At 35.3% G+C, this 17,856-nt stretch overlaps 1 protein-coding gene across 1 annotated transcript; it reads left to right on the top strand.

The window, feature by feature from the left end:
* Window positions 1-5,536: 5,536 nt before the first annotated feature.
* Window positions 5,537-16,617, top strand: Arhgap20-ps4 (Rho GTPase activating protein 20, pseudogene 4). Its single transcript, XM_063284807.1, has 4 exons — window positions 5,537-5,693; window positions 6,885-7,080; window positions 10,561-10,746; window positions 15,425-16,617. The coding sequence occupies exons 1-4, from the start codon at window positions 5,584-5,586 to the stop codon at window positions 15,665-15,667; spliced, it is 735 nt and encodes a 244-aa protein (XP_063140877.1). The 5' UTR covers window positions 5,537-5,583; the 3' UTR covers window positions 15,668-16,617.
* The last annotated feature ends 1,239 nt before the right edge of the window (window positions 16,618-17,856 follow it).

The following is a 17,856-nucleotide window of genomic DNA, read 5'->3' as shown; positions in this document are numbered from 1 at the left end:
TAAGTAGTTCTGTTCTTTGCAATATGCATGAAATTTTAACAAGTTGTGTAAAGATGCAAAAGACTTAGAGTCTCCATTTCAGAGACTTCATTTCATGGATTCTTATCTGTAATTTTCCTCCTGGTATTTTTTTTCATTTTTAAATTTGTTTTGCAAACTATGTGAAATGACAATCTTGTTTTTGCCTTGTGGTGTTACAGAAGTCTCTTATACAAATCATGATTGACAACTATGATCAAATATTTGGAAATGATGATATATTTAGTAAACACATTGACAAAAGTTCTGAAGACTTAAAGACATACAAAGAATCAATAAATTATTCTGGAAAATCTCCTATTATGACAAAAGCCATAGCTGGACACAACTGGAAAACCAATGATATTGATGAAAAATTTAATATTTCATATGCTGCACTGCAGGAAGAAGGTCCTACAGGTAAGACAAGATTTATTTATTCATCAAATGAATGGAATCATTTGATCAAATCATTTCATGATGTCATAAATTTGTGTATACCAGAGAAGCTTTGGGACACAAAATGATTATTACAGTATGGGAAATGTTTTTAAACATCATATATATATATATATATTTATTTATATACACACACATATATATACTCATATACTGAAATACATCTGGATACATTCAGGTATGTATGACACATTCTTTATTTAGAGAATCCACCAATATTGTCTGCTATATTTTCCCCCCTTTCTTCCCATGGTCCTTAAGTTAGAGAATTCCTTGCATATGAAATTATTATGTTTGATAAGATCATTTAGAAACAATGACTTGATTTAAAAATTGATTAAACATTCTGCAAGATTAATCCCTGCACCACTGTCAACATGCTTTGGTTTCGTAGCACAAAAATACTGTTTGTTTAATTTACTATGAGAAACAATATTTGTCAAAATCTTATCATTGGTAAAAATATTTGCACAGGATCCACTACAAAACCTATGAGAGGTATGATAAAGAGGTGAAATTCACCTGATTATCAGGTGGTAGCACACAAATTCAAATACATTTTTAACTGAACTAATTCTTTCTATAGCGTTAAAAAATATACCCAAATATTACCCTTATTTTAAGTGATGTGAATCTATCATCTGAGAATATTTGTCTGATGATGACATTTTATGTTTCATTTAGCAGGACAAAACAGAGCAGCTACCACATATAAGTGGTAGTGGATGAATTAAGAAGGTCTAAGGGCATCGTATTTTAATGTTCCCTTCTACCTCCCATTTAGTCATATTAGAAGAATTATTCTAAGATCCTATGTTAGTTTTATATTTCACCGTATTAGTTACAAATAATTTTCACTCATTGTACTTATTTTATGCTGCATATTTCATATTGTTTGCTATTATAACAAATCTTATTAAATTGGGTTATTGCTTACACTCCAATGTGCCTTGTTCATGGTCCTACACAGTCTTTGGAAAAATTTTCAGTCTCTGCCTCTACAGCCCAGTTATATTACTAGTTTTCCCACCTCAGTTACCAATGTGTGGCCAGAAGCTAATGACACTGAATAATCCCTCAGAATTCTGCATAGAATCACATGCCATAGAAAGTTAAAAATAAAATTCCATTAACAATCAAAATTAATCATCACACAGGATGAACGTAGAGGTGGATCATGGTTTTAAAATATAAAAAATGACCTGAAAAGATAATCCAGTGTCTAAAGCAATTGAGATTTAGACTTTGTAACATGAATTCGGGTCATCAAAACATACATTAAAAAGCAAACAAAACTAGGCATTGCAGCACAATCATCTCTAAACGAGAAGTTTCTACCTGAATAATAATGGCAGTCAGAGACAGTAACAGAAGCTTATTGGACAGATATTTCTGACATATTGTTCAGTAATGATCAAAAGAGCCCCCCCCCAAAAAAAGAGACAGAGAGAAAGACAAATACTAGAGGCTCCTCATATGTTAATAAGCTCAAAGCTCTAATTAAGCTCTAAATATATATCACCAGTGTTGTGATCTGCACGTGCTTTACACACACACACACACACACACACACACACACACACACACACGCATGCATGCATTACGTACACTGATGAATGCACAGAAGCACACAGCATATTGTTATATCTCGCTTCATCACCTGAGGCCTCAACATGAAATATTCTTTATTCATGGTTTGTCTATCTCAAAAGTGTCTGTAATACAAATTTTAGAAATGGAAATCTTAGAGAAAACCTCCAGTAAAGAAATTGATAATTTCCATATTTACTGTTCTTGGTCTTTCCTGAACTCCCGTTACTATAAGTTTACAATGTTTTCATTTATTACTAGTATTTTAAATTTTTATCAAAAATTGAATTATAGCACTGTAGCCTGACTTTTCTCCCTTAAGGCCATCACAGTCACTGCACTTTCATACTCATTCAAATATTGCTTTGTACATGTTTATATATATATATATGTTTATATCTTTACAAATATGAATACTACTTGAGATCATTCTGTTCTGTTTGTGAATATGGTTTCCATGATATACAGTGTGTATTAGATAATCCATATGCAGGTCATTTCTGGAAAAATTAATATTCTGTCAGTCATAATTAGCTGCCTATAACTTTTGACAAGTGAAATTTTGACCATTGCCTTAACACTGCATTGACGTTGCTATTATTGTGATTTTGCACCTATTTTTATGAGAGGCAATTTCAAAACAGACTTTCAAGTATGCTGGGTCTTACAGTATTTGTAAGCCCTTTTCTACAATGGTCCCTCAGCTACAGAGCATTTAGCTCTAATGTACATGTATTCACTGGTGCTGGATTTTTCATAATGCAATTATCTCTTCATTGTGTCCAAGTTTTTGTTTTCTGTAATGGTTTCCATTTTCTATACAAAGAGGCTTCTTCGATGTAGGATGATGGCCCCACTTGTTGGTACATATAAGACTAATCTGTAAATGCTTTAAGAAACGTCGCTAATTTATTAAATTAATGTCATCAATTTTAAAGTTTATGACCAAACTAGCTACATAAATCGGACTAGATTTCTAGCTCCAGCCATGATTTCAATCCTGGTGAGAGAAATTCTACCAATTGTTAAAGTATTTCCTGTGGCTTTCCCCCAAAATATGGATTTGTCAGGTAGCACTTGGATTTCTCTCAAGGTTGGTGACTTGAGTGCCAGTTGCCAAATAAATCTTACAAGGAATCTCAGCAATCTACCTGGATATATCTTAGAAGCCTCTAGGTTTAAGTCAAAGTTAAGGTAGATAGAACAGTAGGCAAGTTGACACGTTAGGGAAGCAATTGATAGTTGTACCCACCTGTAATACCTATAAAGTACGATGATAACCAGTATGGCAAGATAGCAGAATAGGTTCAATAAGTGACACTAACAGCTCAATTCAAAACAACTGTTCTTTGATTAGACTTAAATGTATTTTCTTTACCATAGAATTGAACATGGTTCTGGGTCTTTCATTTGGTTTCTCAGAAAAAAAAAGTTATTCCTAAGTATGCTTTTAAAGTTCAACATTTGGTATCTTGTTATTTCTCTTTAGGATCATCCGTGCAGGTCCTTTGACTTGTCCAAGTCACACATTTTCACTCCTCTCTGACAAGATAAATTCATTTTCCTAAAGTAATATGATATAAATGTTATATAAATATACAATTCCTTCTTTTTGATTACTTTAGTTTTCTTCTTTCCACATCTACAATTAGCCTTAATTGACAATAGTCTAAAACATCAAAAGTTGAAATTTCTAGCAATAAGAATGCTTACCATATTGAGTTAATTGAAGAATATTTAACAGTGAGTGCCTTATGTCTGCAAGAATGATAATGATTCTATCACCTAGAATTTCCTTATACTGTGTGCTGCCCCTCATCAAGTTATTTGTGAAATATTATGGTACCAATGGCTTCCTTTGCTGATCTTTGGTCATCCTCAATTTACTCTTGTTTCATACAGCATATGTAAACAATTAAGATAATATTAAGACTGCATGTGACCAAGGGGACATATATTAGAAATGAAGAATTCAAAGTATGTCTTTCTGAAAATCATATGATAGTAAACATAAGTGAGCCTAAATATAACATAAGAATAATCAGATATCTTGTAAATTCTTTCAAAAGTAGCAACATACAAAATTAACACACAAAGTGAGTACTCCTTCTTTGTAAAAATCACTGAATTACTGAAAAGTAAATCAATGAAAACATGTCATTAACAGTAACTTTTAAAAGTATTAAGTTTCTTGGGAAAATTCTAACCGAGAAATAAAAGGCTTTTATGATTAAAAAAACAAAACCAAAAACAAAAGAAAAAAATGAAAAAAAATTCAACCCAAAACAAAACAAAATGTCTTATAAATTGAACAGATATCAGATAATGGAAAGATTCCCACATGTTCATGAATCAGTGACATTTAAACAGTAAAAATTCTAGATGATCCTGTAGTAACATTTTCATTCTATCCTTTGAAAGCTTGATAAAATTTATAACACTCTTGATGTTATTAGGAGAAACAATATTGTAGAAGTGATTTTTTTAAACTTCTTTCCTCCCAGTCTTCTGCCATGTTCCCTTGACTTCACCCGTAAAGCCTCACCAACATCACTTCCTAAACATTAACTGAGCAAGGCAACACCAATGAACATGGAAAACTAAATGGGCCCTGAAACCTAGACAAAGAAATATAGTCAATTGCATCATAAACACGAGTATGCGATTTTATCTAAAACAAGTGTATTTTTTGGATGCAGGAGATAGATGAAACCTGCTTTCTGACCCAAACTGATAGTCTGTATAGTATTGGTGTGAGACAGTTAATGCTTAGAGTTATTAATGAGCAGTATTTATTGGTCTTTGTTATTTTTTGTTGACACATACTTTTCCCCCTCTTTTTTGAATGACTACAGGGTTATTTATCATTTCTGTCCTCTTGTATATATGTACGTTATCTTCAGCCTGCTGTTTGCATTTTGTAGACCAAGATTGATGATGAGAAATGGCTTAGTGGTGCTTAAACTATGTAACGTTTCTCCTCTTTTGTTGATATGAATGATGCTTTTGCTCAGTAATAAAGTCTAGGCTAGTATCTGTATTCTCTGAAAGCATGGAGAACGTTGATGCAGGCCCACTATATTTTAGAATATCCATTGAAAATTCAGGTATTAGTCTAATGTAGTTAACATTGTGTGACTTTGTCTATTTCATTCATACCGTTTTGTATTTTTATTTCTATGTTCAGTTAGCCTTTGACTATTATGTGTCTACTTGATGTTTTCCTAGAATTCTTTTTTTTTCCAGAGCTGGGGACCGAACCCAGGGCCTTGCGGTTCCTAGGCAAGCACTCTACCACTGAGCTAAATCCCCAACCCTACTTGATGTTTTCTATGCTTCTAGTGCTTTAACACATATCTCTTTTTGATTTGGTGTGATAAATGCAAAGCATATACAAGGTTAAAGAGAGTTCAGTTTCAAAAATGATTTCCCTTCTTTCTTATATGCAGAAAAACAGAAAGGATATACATATATATATATATATATATATATATATATATATATATATATATATATATGCCAAGCCACCAGTATATTCTGATCCAACACCACCAAGAAAGAAATGCTTATTTGGCAACAATCTTACAAGCATTTATGTCAACAGAAAGCTGCCTGCTCCAATACGTGTGAGTATCATTTTGGCTCTCTGTAGCACCTTTGTTCTCAGTAAGCTATTTAATCGAACTGAGGAATGTTTAGATAACCGATCTATGAGAGTAAGATCATTTTAAAACACAAATAAGTTCTACCGTATTTTGAATAATGTAATTGAAAGAAAAAGAGAAGAAATACCATTCCCATGTTTGCACTGACTGCATCAAAGATTCAAACCCACCAGCATGTTGGAGGAAATAATTCTATGGAAGTGCCCCACTAATTACCCAACTGTAAAGTCTTGCAGCTTCTTTATGACTCCACATTTCTCTGGAATCTCCCTTAATATCATTGCCCCTGAAATTACTCAATACTTAAAAATATCTGTAGGCTTTTCTTTTAAATTATCAATGAATTAGATGAGCACACTGTTTTTTATATATATTAACATCATTTCTCCTAGTGGACTATATTTAAATGCCATCTAATATGGCTTAATCTATTTTAAATGAGTTATTAAACTTCTTTGTAAACATATCTTTAGTATCCAACATCTCTTTTAGCACTATAGCTGTGATAAGAATTTATGCTGTTTGTGAACAAATTTATCCTGTCAGACACATGAGCATTACTGCCAATTTCTTAGGTATTTTAGAGCAGAATTTTCTGGTAACCTTGTTTGTATTTGTGTAATCAAATTAAAGTGGTGTAAACCTATGCATGGTAGTCATGTTTACAGAGTAAATTATGGAAGAATGATAGAAATATGCTTGGGTTTTTGTGAAAGCATCTGTAGACATAGTTGAAAATGAGAAGTCACAGAATAAGGATATAAAAGTCTCAGAAATATGGTGAAAAAATATTTCTTCAAAACACAAAAGTTAGGATTCATAATACAGGCCAGCACAAACAGTAAGTAAAATAGTGAGTTTATCTCTGGAAGGGAAATGTCCCAATATTTAGTTAAGATGCCAGGCTTGAGAAAGATATTGATAGAAGGAAACACAAAGTAGTAGAAGACCATTCACCAAAATGCTTTGGGTAACAGAAGTCCAACAAAATCATGATGTTACAAATTGGGGAAAAATGGATTAGGGAAGAAAATGTATTTGGAAGCTAAAACAGAAAAAAGTTCAATGACTACTTTATTCCTCTCAGTTATAGCTGTGCAGCCAAAACTATCCTTGCTCAGGTTCACAATAAAAGACATATTTGTGCTTCAGGTGTGGATCTCCAATACTACATCCTTATCCCACACAGGACATGTTATCCATAATTGCAGGGAAAGGACGAGAATCAGAACACATATTCGAAATTCTACCTGAAAATTCACACTGGTGCCTCAGAGAGAGGATTGACAATGAACAACTCATTGAATGGATTAAAGAATGTGTGCTTGTAATAGCATCTGTCTTGAAGGTATGGAAGGTTTTCATGTCACCAACATTAATCATCCCTCTAGAGATGCATATGTGCTTTCTGTCCTTAAGATTACATGATGATGACCTTTTCCTAGAACTATGGACACGTGACCTCTTGATAAGAGGCATGGCAGGTAAAATTCTGACAAACCCAAAGATTCATCATAAAGACACAGGTGAAGAGCTTCTGTTGGAAGTTAACATCCTCATATATGAGATGGACTTTAGTTGGGCATTACAAATATTCCCACTGATTTAACCTCTGAACATACCCTGTGAATTAATAGCTGAACAAGTTATAATGGTGGTAAAATGTGCTTTATCAAATGAATGTATTAAATAATACTTACCAAAAGATATCCTTCACAAATAACAGTTCAAATTGACAAGTCCAACACTCACCTACAATAGGCTATCCATGTTGAATATTAGCCTCTGTCTTGTATATACAAGAAATCGTTTTCCTTCTCAATCAAAAAATAATCCAGCACTCTCACTTTCACCAGATATTGCCATTCTAATTCCATGTCAAATATTCAAGTATTAGCCTAACCTACTTTTAACTTGTCTAACACACTAACACTCCTAAATTGCCAGGGAGCTGCAGTGACTCTAGAGCAAATATCATTGTTTTATTTTTACTTGGGCCATGATCTGATTTCACCTTTCAGAAGTCTGTGGAGCTATGGCCCAGACATAAATAGTAAAAATAATGCTCTGGGATTAACTATGCTTACTAACATTAGGCAAAGGTACTGAATGATCCTTCCTTGGCCTTTGAGCTTGCCAAGTGTGTCTGATTCTCATTGCCAGAAACTTAAGACCTTACTGAAGTTAGCCGTGCATATTCGAAGCAATTTACATGTACAAGGGCACCTATGTTTCTTCCATTTTTATGGCTTGCTCTCCTTAGTACAACATCAAAGTTCATTGTTGTATTTCATGCAAAAGACAGCTTCTGTTCTTCAAACAATCTGATGCTTACAACTAAATTTAAATAGTTGAATATTTACAAATTTTAAGAAAAAGGCATGAAACTGTGAGATCTTCTCACATGGAAAATAAGTAAGCTTCACCACTATTCCTGCTGGGTCTGTAAGCAAGGTGTACGTGTATACAACAGGTTTATGCTGTGTGAGCCTAAAGTACAGATTCAACAATTATACAGTCAGGATGAGTTAATTTTGGGTGCTGTCATTTTTTGATAGTTGCCTATTCCAAGAAGAGGACTTTGATTTTGGTTTGATTGTTTTGGTGGATTTTTAAACCATCATCATCATCGTCATCATCATCCTCTTCATCATTTTTTTTGTTTGTTCATTTTATGTCTTCTATGCTGCCCCCTACCTATTCTGCCCTCACAGAGTCTCTCTCCTTCCCTGAGCTGAATTGGGACCCTTGGGTTGTCCTCCTACCCAGGCACATCAACTCTCTTCAGGTTTAGCACATCTTCTCCCCCTAAGGCCAGGTGGGGACAGGTTTTCACAGTCAACAGCTTACAGATAGCCCCTGTTCCACATGTTGGGGGACCCACAAGGAGACTAAGCTTTACATTTGCTAGAAATTGTGCTGTAGGTCATGCTGCAGTTTCTGCAGGATTTTTAGATGTTAATTCAGCCTTTGATAGCTCCCAGTGGTGCTGCTTACTTGATTCTGTAGCTCTTCCTGTGGAATTCCTATCTTCTAGAGGTCATGGAATCTCTCCCCCATTTCTTCCATACAAGTCCTTGATTGATCCATAAGATCCAATGATTGGCTGTGGCTCTACATAGCCTATTTCAGTCAGCTGCTGGGTGGAGCCTCTCAGAGGGCAGTTATGATAGGTTCCTGTCTGGATATTCCACATAGCATCTGGCGTTTTTCAAGGCAGAGAGAGCTTTGGGCTGCGAAGTGGAGTGCAGATCTATGATTGCAAGTCATAGTGTGGACTAGAAGTCAGGAGAGGCAATTTGAACAGACCATAGGTTTATTTCGTTGCTATAGCAACTAGGACACTGCTTCATTGATTCTAGTCTTAGGGAAGAAAACACAAGATCCTGCATATAGGTTCCCCATTTGATCCAAGATTCTGGGGAGATAGAAGTTTGGGAGTCTTTTATGTTATATGCTCTCAAAAATGGAGAGAATATCTGACATGGAAGATATAATATATGTGAACCCCTAATGGATTATGACTCCCAAGTTGAGAATCACTGGTCTAAACTGCTAATTTTAAACAAAAATGCTTTTCATGTTCTTCCTAAAACGTACATTGACCATAACTTTTCTATTTTCATTTAAAAAAAAGACTTCATTCCAAACATTGAAGCAAGTTTACTTACTTCTGACTTATAAGAGAATTGGCTTAGCGTCCCAGATGAAGGAACTCTGGTTGGAAAAATTAATGCGATCCAAAAGTAATGATACAGAAAGCACTTGCGGAACTGTACCAATATAGAAGCAGTGTTTTTGTAAGGTACATAGGCTTGTGTTTACAGTATTATAAGCTGGAGTGAAGTCCCATGCCAAGAGGTTCCTTAGCAAAGACACGTATTGTCACTTTTTAAACATGTTCATTTCTCAAACTAGAGTGTTGAAGCATGTCTGTAATCACACCTTGGTGTCTTCTTCTTTATAACTGTCACAGTTCAGAAGACAGCCTATGCAACACCTTGTGTGCAGGTCAGCCTAGAGTATTGGTTTAGTTCCTGTGTGAAACAAATTAAAAGAAAGAGGTGTGTATAATACCTGTGGATTATTTGCATCCTATTATTATTGCCATGTTATGTGAATATACCACATGCTAAATATATGTCATTGATTAGAACATGAAGCTATTATGAATACTTCTTTCTCAAATATAACTACCTCGAACAGTCTAGGTCAGGTATAGCTTTGACTTCTTTGAATCTTTTTTCTGTGCAATACTCCAGAGAATGATTTTGTGTGTAACAGGAGCATTGAGCTCCAGTTGCTACCCAGGTGCCATGCATCTCTGTCTTGCTGTAGCGAAGCTTTTATAATCGCATTGTGTAGGGTCACTAGAGTGCTTTCTGCTCCCTATGTTCTAGAGTGTCACAAGAATGTTACATGGATTTATATTACATTAGATATTAAATGTGTCTCCACTCCATGGTGCTTGGGAAGATGGATTGATGTTTAATAACACTAGATGTTTTCATACACAGAACACACATAGTCTGCAACAATCTCATTCATTCTAATATCAATATCCCAACAGCTTCCTCTGGCTTCTGTAGGTAGCAGTCAAATATCTATCATTCATACTTTTAAAATGTTCCCATGATTTTATACAGTAAAGTGATTCGCAGAAAATATTTTTTGTAGTACTCTAGCTGTATATTATACTTCTTTTGAATTCTGGTTATACTATGAGTTGGTCTACAAAACATTTGCCCTGTTTTCTTCATAGTTAGTTTTGTAACTAACATTAGTTTTCAGATGGTCTAAAATAAAATTATCCCCTTTCTTTGTTTAGACTTCTACTGAAGATTCCTCAGGCAAACTTTATCCTTCTAAAGCATCTCATTTGGTAATAGTAATGATAAGAGACTCATCCATGAATAATTTAGACACTAACAGGTTATCTATCCGGATAGCTCCTTATGTTTTGTGGGATCAGACTACAAAGGACGCATGGTTTGGGAGTGATGTATCAAGAAAGGTAAGGGAATCTGACTTTTGCCTTTGAGAACAAAATTCTCATTGTAATGCAGGAAGTAGGAAAACTTTGGAAAGATCATTTCTCTAAAAGGAAACCCTAGGATTCCATTCTTCTGGACTGGAGTGGAATATATATCGATCTGTTTCAGGAAGATTTGGGAAGAAAGATGGTTAATGTAGTTTAAAATAAGTGAATCATTTCAGTCTTTCTTTTGTTCTTTCTTCATAAATATTGATTTTGGCCAACAATATGCTTCACATATAATGGTAGTCAAAGAAGACTAGAATGAAGTTTAAAAAAATCCTGATTATCCAGGTTTTGCTTGTTTTTTTTTTTTATTCCAGCCCTATTTTTGGAGTATATAATACTTGTATTTTACAGTAATTAGACTATTATATTATTAAATATTCATATCAAGTGAATTAATGGTCATATAAAAGTACATTTCATATATATACATTTCATATGTGTGTGTGCGTATTTGTGTGTGTGTGTGTGTATATGTATGTGACAAAGTGGTGTATATTATTTTGTATACTTTCAATTACTTTACCACTAATGTATTCAGGTGCAGCTTTAAGTTCCTCAGGTCTCAAACCAGATACACTCAAACTAATAGAAGAAAAAGTGAGGAAGCATCTCGAATCCATGGGCACTGGAGAAAATTTCCTGAACAAAACACCAATGGCTTATGTTCTAAGACCCAGAATCGACAAATGGGATCTCATAAAACTGCAAAGCATCTGTAAGGCAAAGGACACTGTGGTTAGGACAAAACGGCAACCAACAGATTGGGAAAAGATCTTTACCAATCCTACAACAGATAGAGGCCTTATATCCAAAATATACAAAGAACTCAAGAAGTTAGACCGCAGGGAGACAACCCTATTAAAAAATGGGGTTGAGAGCTAAACAAAGAATTCACAGATGAGGAATGCCAAATGGCTGAGAAACACCTAAAGAAATGTTCAACATTTTTAGTCATAAGGGAAATGCAAATCAAAACAACCTTGAGATTTCACCTCACACCAGTGAGAATGGCTAAGATCAAAAACTCAGGTGACAGCAAATGCTGGCGAGGATGTGAAGAAAGAGGAACACTCCTCTATTGTTGGTGGGATTGCAGACTGGTACAACCATTCTGGAAACCAGTCTGGAGGTTCCTCAGAATATTGGACATTGAACTACCTAAAGACCCAGCTATACCTCTCTTGGGCATATACCCAAAAAATGCCCCAACATATAAAAAAGACACGTGCTCCACTATGTTCATAGCAGCCTTATTTATAATAGCCAGAAACTGGAAAGAACCCAGATGCCCTTCAACAGAGCAATGGATACAGAAAATGTGGTACATCTACACAATGGAATATTACTCAGCTATCAAAAGCAATGACTTTATGAAATTCATAGGCAAATGGAGGGAACTGGAAAATATCATCCTGTGTGAGGTAACCCAATCACACAAAAACACACATGGTATGCACTGATTGATAAGTGGCTATTAGCCCAAATGCTTGAATTACCCTAGATGCACAGAACACGTGAAACTCAAGACGGATGGTCAAAATGTGAAATCTTCACTCCTTCTTTAAAAGGGGAACAAGAATACCCTTGGGAGGGAATATGGAGGCAAAGTTTAGAACAGAGGCAGAAAGAACACCCATTCAGAGCCTGCCCCACATGTGGCCCATACATATACAGCCACCCAATTAGACAAGATGGATGGAGCAAAGAAGTGCAGGCTGACAGGAACTGGATGTAGATCTCTCCTGAGAGACACAGCCAGAATACAGCAAATACATAGGTGACTGCCAGCAGCAAACCACTGAACTGAGAAGGGGACTCCCAATGAAGGAATCAGAGAAAGGACTGGAAGAGCTTGAAGGGGCTCGAGACCCCATATGTATAACAATGCCAATCAACCAGAGCTTCCAGGGATTAAGCCAGTGCCCAAAGATTATACATGGATTGACCCTGGGCTCCAACCCCATAGGTAGCAATGAATAGCCTAGTAAGAGCACCAGTGGAAGGGGAAGCCCTTGGTCCTGCTAAGACTGAACCCCCAGTGAACGTGACTGTTGGGGGGAGGACCATAATGGAGGGAGGATGGGGGAAGGGAACACCTCTATAGAAGGGGAGGGGGAGGGGACAGGGGGATTTTGGCCTGGAAACCGGGAAAGGGAATAACTATCGATTAAGCTGCACATCTGCTATATATATATATATAGGGGGCCTAGATCCTGCTGCTGGAGCATATGAAGGGGGAGGTCCTGCAGATTCAAAGGTGAAGGATCACAATGATTTAAAGGCTACAGCAAGATACCAGGATATAGAAGGAGAGGCATGTATGGGAGGCTCCGGTATTGATGGTGTAGCAAAATCCAGAGGGCTTGAAGCAGACCAGTGACTTATTTCAATGTACATTTGCAAGGAAACCTGTTTGGAAAAAAGGGTATAATTTGTGACATAGTGAACACACCACATCTCACAGACTGCATTTTTTAAAAGGATTTTAATTTTTCATTTGATTTTTAATTTACCTTTAAAACTTTATTTAATTTTAATTTTTGAAGTTTTGTGAGGGGGGATTCTTATCAAGAGATAATTGGAAGGATTGAAAAATAAAATGAGAGTTACTTGTGAGCATGATGATAAATTTAAAGAGATTCAAAAACAGACATATATTTTGAAAAGGATAAAAAGCAACAAAAAAGTAAAAAATGAAAGAAAGCAGGGTACATTTTAACTAGTAGTTTCCAGGGATTAAGTCCACAGGAAGGACGAATTAGTGATGTCACACACATGAATAGTATTCTCACCCAGGACTCAACTTGACTTGGACTAGAAACCTACTTTTTATAGGTAATTTCTTATTACCAAGCTCCTGGAAACCTAAAATCCAAGCCTGTATCAAAGCGCATGTCCAAATGAAGCAACAAAATTCATTTTTTACTCTTTTTTTTTTTGGTTCTTTTTTTCGGAGCTGGGGACCGAACCCAGGGCCTTGCACTTCCTAGGTAAGCGCTCTACCACTGAGCTAAATCCCCAGCCCCTCATTTTTTACTCTTAATAACTATTAATGATTCTTCTGTTATGGGCAGTTCTTTTCAAGTATATTCTTTTGTATGGTCAAGCATGAAAACAAACAAGCAAAACTATTCTGTGAAATCTGCATATAAAATATGACTATCTTGTGCAGGACTGCTCAAACATAAACATAGCTGCATGCTGGTTAGAAATATGTGATGAGTAGAGTTGACTTAACCTAAGCCATCATCTCAGAAGAAAAGTAACTTGTCAGTGTTGCTCACTTTAGGAAGTGTTATAATTTCCTATGATTGCTCTGACAAAACACTGATAAAAAGCAACTTATGGAAGACAGGTTACACTCCATGATATACTTGGAGTTACCAGTTAACTCCTGAGAAATATCAGGGCCTAAACTGAAGCAGGGCAGGAACCTGGATTCAAGAACTGAAGTACAAGCTGAGTAGGAGTTCTACCTCTTGCCTTGTACCTCATACCTTTCATTTTCTGACTAATAGCTCAAGGGTGGCAACATCCTAGAGATCTAGGCCCTACAAATTCCAAGATTAATCAGGACAATATCCCTTAGACTTCTCTATACATTAGGTCAATCTGATGGAGGCATTTTCTCCATTAAACTCCCTTTTCTCACCAACTTCTTTTCTCAGGCACATTTGTTTTGCCTTAATAAAACACCAGGATCTAAAACACTAAACAAAGATTGCACATGGGAGAACCCGTGGCTCCAGCTGAATATGTAGCAGAGGATGGCCTTATTTGGTGTCACTAGGAGGGAAGCTGCTTAGTCCTAAAGAAGCTTGATGACCCAGGGTTAGGGAATGCTAGGGTGTTGTCTCCAGAGTGTATAGGTGAGGGAGGGAGCATGTAATAGAGGCAGGGGGAGGAGATACAGGGTTTATGGAGGTGAACTGTGAAGGAGGATAACGTTTGAAATATAAATAAATAAAATAGTCAATAAAAAAATAAAACAATATTACCAGGGAAACTTGTTCAAGTAAGTGGTTCTTTGGGACTTAGAAATGCTGAGAGAGTATAGCACTTCAATATCATGACAGAGGAACATGTCTGCAGAAAGGAAAAAAAAAACGAATAGCAAGCTGAAACCTGATGTCTCTTGTCTTGGGAAGCAAAAATATAGCAGAGAAAGTACATTGAAAATGGGCGCCTGTATTTTGTAATTCCAAATTATAGGCAATGGCATACTTCTATCAGGAGGGCCAAGGGACTTAAGCCACCAGAAAGTTGTCACAAAGAGGGTATTGCCATGCATGGAACTAGAATGGCATCCCATTCAAAACATCCCAACAGAAACCCCAAATCCTTCTACACCCTAAAAATGTCAACGAATTACAGTCATTAATTAGATTAACTCACAGTGCTTGGCAGCACATCAGGTTTGAAATGTTGCTTTGGTTTAGTAGTTCTTCTATTCTTTGCAGTATGCCTTAAATTTTGACAAGTTTTGGTAAAATGCAGAAAACTTAGAGTCTCCATTTCAGAAACTTCATATCATGCATTCCTATCTATGGCAACTGTTATTTTCCTCATACTTTTGGATATCATTTTTAAATTTCAATTTTGTAAACCATGTGAAATGACAATCTTGTTTTGCCTTGTGTTGTTACAGATGTCCATTATACAAATCATGATCGACAACTATCATCAAATATTTGGAAATGATAATATATTTTATAAATGTATTGACAGAAGATCTGAGGATTTAAAGACTTGTGCAGATTCAATAAATTCTTCTGGCAAATCACCTATTATGAAAGAATTCCTAGCTGGCCACAACAAGAAAACATGCGATAATGGTGAAAAATTAGAAAATTTCATCCATTCCTCTGCAGGAGGAAGGTCCTACAGATGAGCCAAGATTTATTTAGGCATCAAATGAATGGAAGAATGACATCATTCACTTATTTCATAAATTTGTAAATATGAGAGTAGTTTTGGCCACAAAATGATATTAAAGTATGGAAAAACATTTTAACCAACACTAATTAAATTATACTTAAATTTATGCATATGTATATACAAACATATATATGTATATATAATTTATATGTATACACACAAACAGACACACACACAAATACTTAGGTACTATATATACCACATGTAAGTATGATAGACTCTTTATTCAGCCTATGTAAGAATCCCACAATATTGCCATTCTTCCTATGGTCTTTAAGTCATAGAGGATTCATGCATATAAAATTATTATTTTTTATAAGATCATTTAGAAACAATGTTTTAATTTATACCTCCATTAGAGATTCTGCATGTTTAAGTCCTGTACCACTGTCAACATGCTTTTTTATTTTAATGCAAAAATAATAATGTTTATTTAATTTCCTACAAGAGACAATCTTGCCAAATGCTTAGCATTGGCATAAATATTAAATTGCAATGGATCCACTACAAAACCTACGTGAAGAGAGATAAAGAGGCTAAAACGCACCTGATTAATATGGTAGTACCACTCAAATTCCTATACATTGATAACGCAAGTAATTATTTGTATAGAGTTAAGAAAATATACCGAAATATTGCTCTTATCTGAAGTGAAGTGAATCTATCATCTGAGAATGTTTGTCTAACAATGACATTTTATGGTTCATTTAACAGGACAGAACAGAACAACTACCACATATAAGTGGTAGAAAATGACTGAAGACATTTATAAGGTCATTCTATTTTAATGTTCCCTTCTACCTTCCACTTAATCATAGCAGAACAATTATTACAACATCCTGCTTCAGCATTCATATGCTATCATAATAAATGTTATAATAAATAAAAGTGTTATTGCTTACACTCCAATGTGCCTTGTTCATGATTCTCCATAGTCTTTGGAAAGTGACATTTTTCTGTCTCTGCCTCTACAGCCCAGTTATACTACTTGCTTTCCCACCTCAGTTTCTAAAGTGCAGCCAAAACTAATGATATTAAATAATCCCTCAGAATTGTGCCCAGAATTCTGTGCCATACAAAGTTCTAAATAAAATTCCATTACCAATCAAACTTAATCATCACACATGATGAAGTTAGAGATGGATCACGGTTGTTAGATTATACAAAATGACCTGAAAAGATCAGTGCTTAACCAACTGAGATACAGGCTTTGTGACATGAATTTGGGTCATCGAAACATACTTTAGAACACAAACAAAACTGAGTATTGTTACACAAGCATCTCTAGACCAGAAGCTTCTACCTGGATGGAGGTGGGACTTGGAGACAGTAGTTAACAGAAGCTTATTGGCCAGATATTCCTGACATGTTGTTCAGCAATGATCAAAAGAGACCTTATGACAAAAAAAAAAAACAAAAAACAAAAACAAAAAACTGAGAAAGACCAATACTGGATGCTCTTTTCAAATGTAAATAAACATGCTTTACACACACATGCACTCATACACACATATATTCATCCGTATACATTACATACACTCAGAAATATACAGAAGCGTACAGTATATTTGTTTTATCTCTCTGCATAACCTGAGACCTCAGCATGAAATATTCTTTATTCATTGTCTTGTGGAAATGGTCTGTAATACAATTTTGAGATATGGAAATATTAGAGGAAACCTCCAGTAATATAATTGATAATTTCCATATTTACTCTTTCTTGGTCCCTCCTGAACTCCCAATTATAATAAGTTCAAAATGTTTTCATTTATTACTATTATTATTTTAAATTTAAAAATTTTTTTATTAGATATATTTCTTTACTTACATTTCAAAGGTTATTCCCCCTCCTGGTTTCCTGTCCATAAGCCCCCATTTCCTCCCCTTCCCCCCACACAGGTATTCCACCTATGCATTATTAAAAATTGAATTATAGCACTATAGGCTGACTTTTCTCCCTTCAGTCACTGCAATCTCAAACTCATCAATATTGTTTCATATATGTGTTTATTTATGTATATTTGTATCCTAAAAATATGGATACAACTTGAGTCCATTTTCTTGTGTTTGTGATTTAGTTTCCATGGTGTACAGTGTGTATTAGACAATCCCTATGCAGGTCATTTCTGTAAAAATTAACCT

Source organism: Rattus norvegicus, chromosome 3 (assembly GCF_036323735.1).
Source record: "Rattus norvegicus strain BN/NHsdMcwi chromosome 3, GRCr8, whole genome shotgun sequence".
In the NCBI taxonomy this organism is placed as follows: Eukaryota; Metazoa; Chordata; class Mammalia; order Rodentia; family Muridae; genus Rattus; species Rattus norvegicus.
Note: the sequence above shows the minus strand (reverse complement) of the source record. Positions and strands in the feature narration are given on the sequence as shown.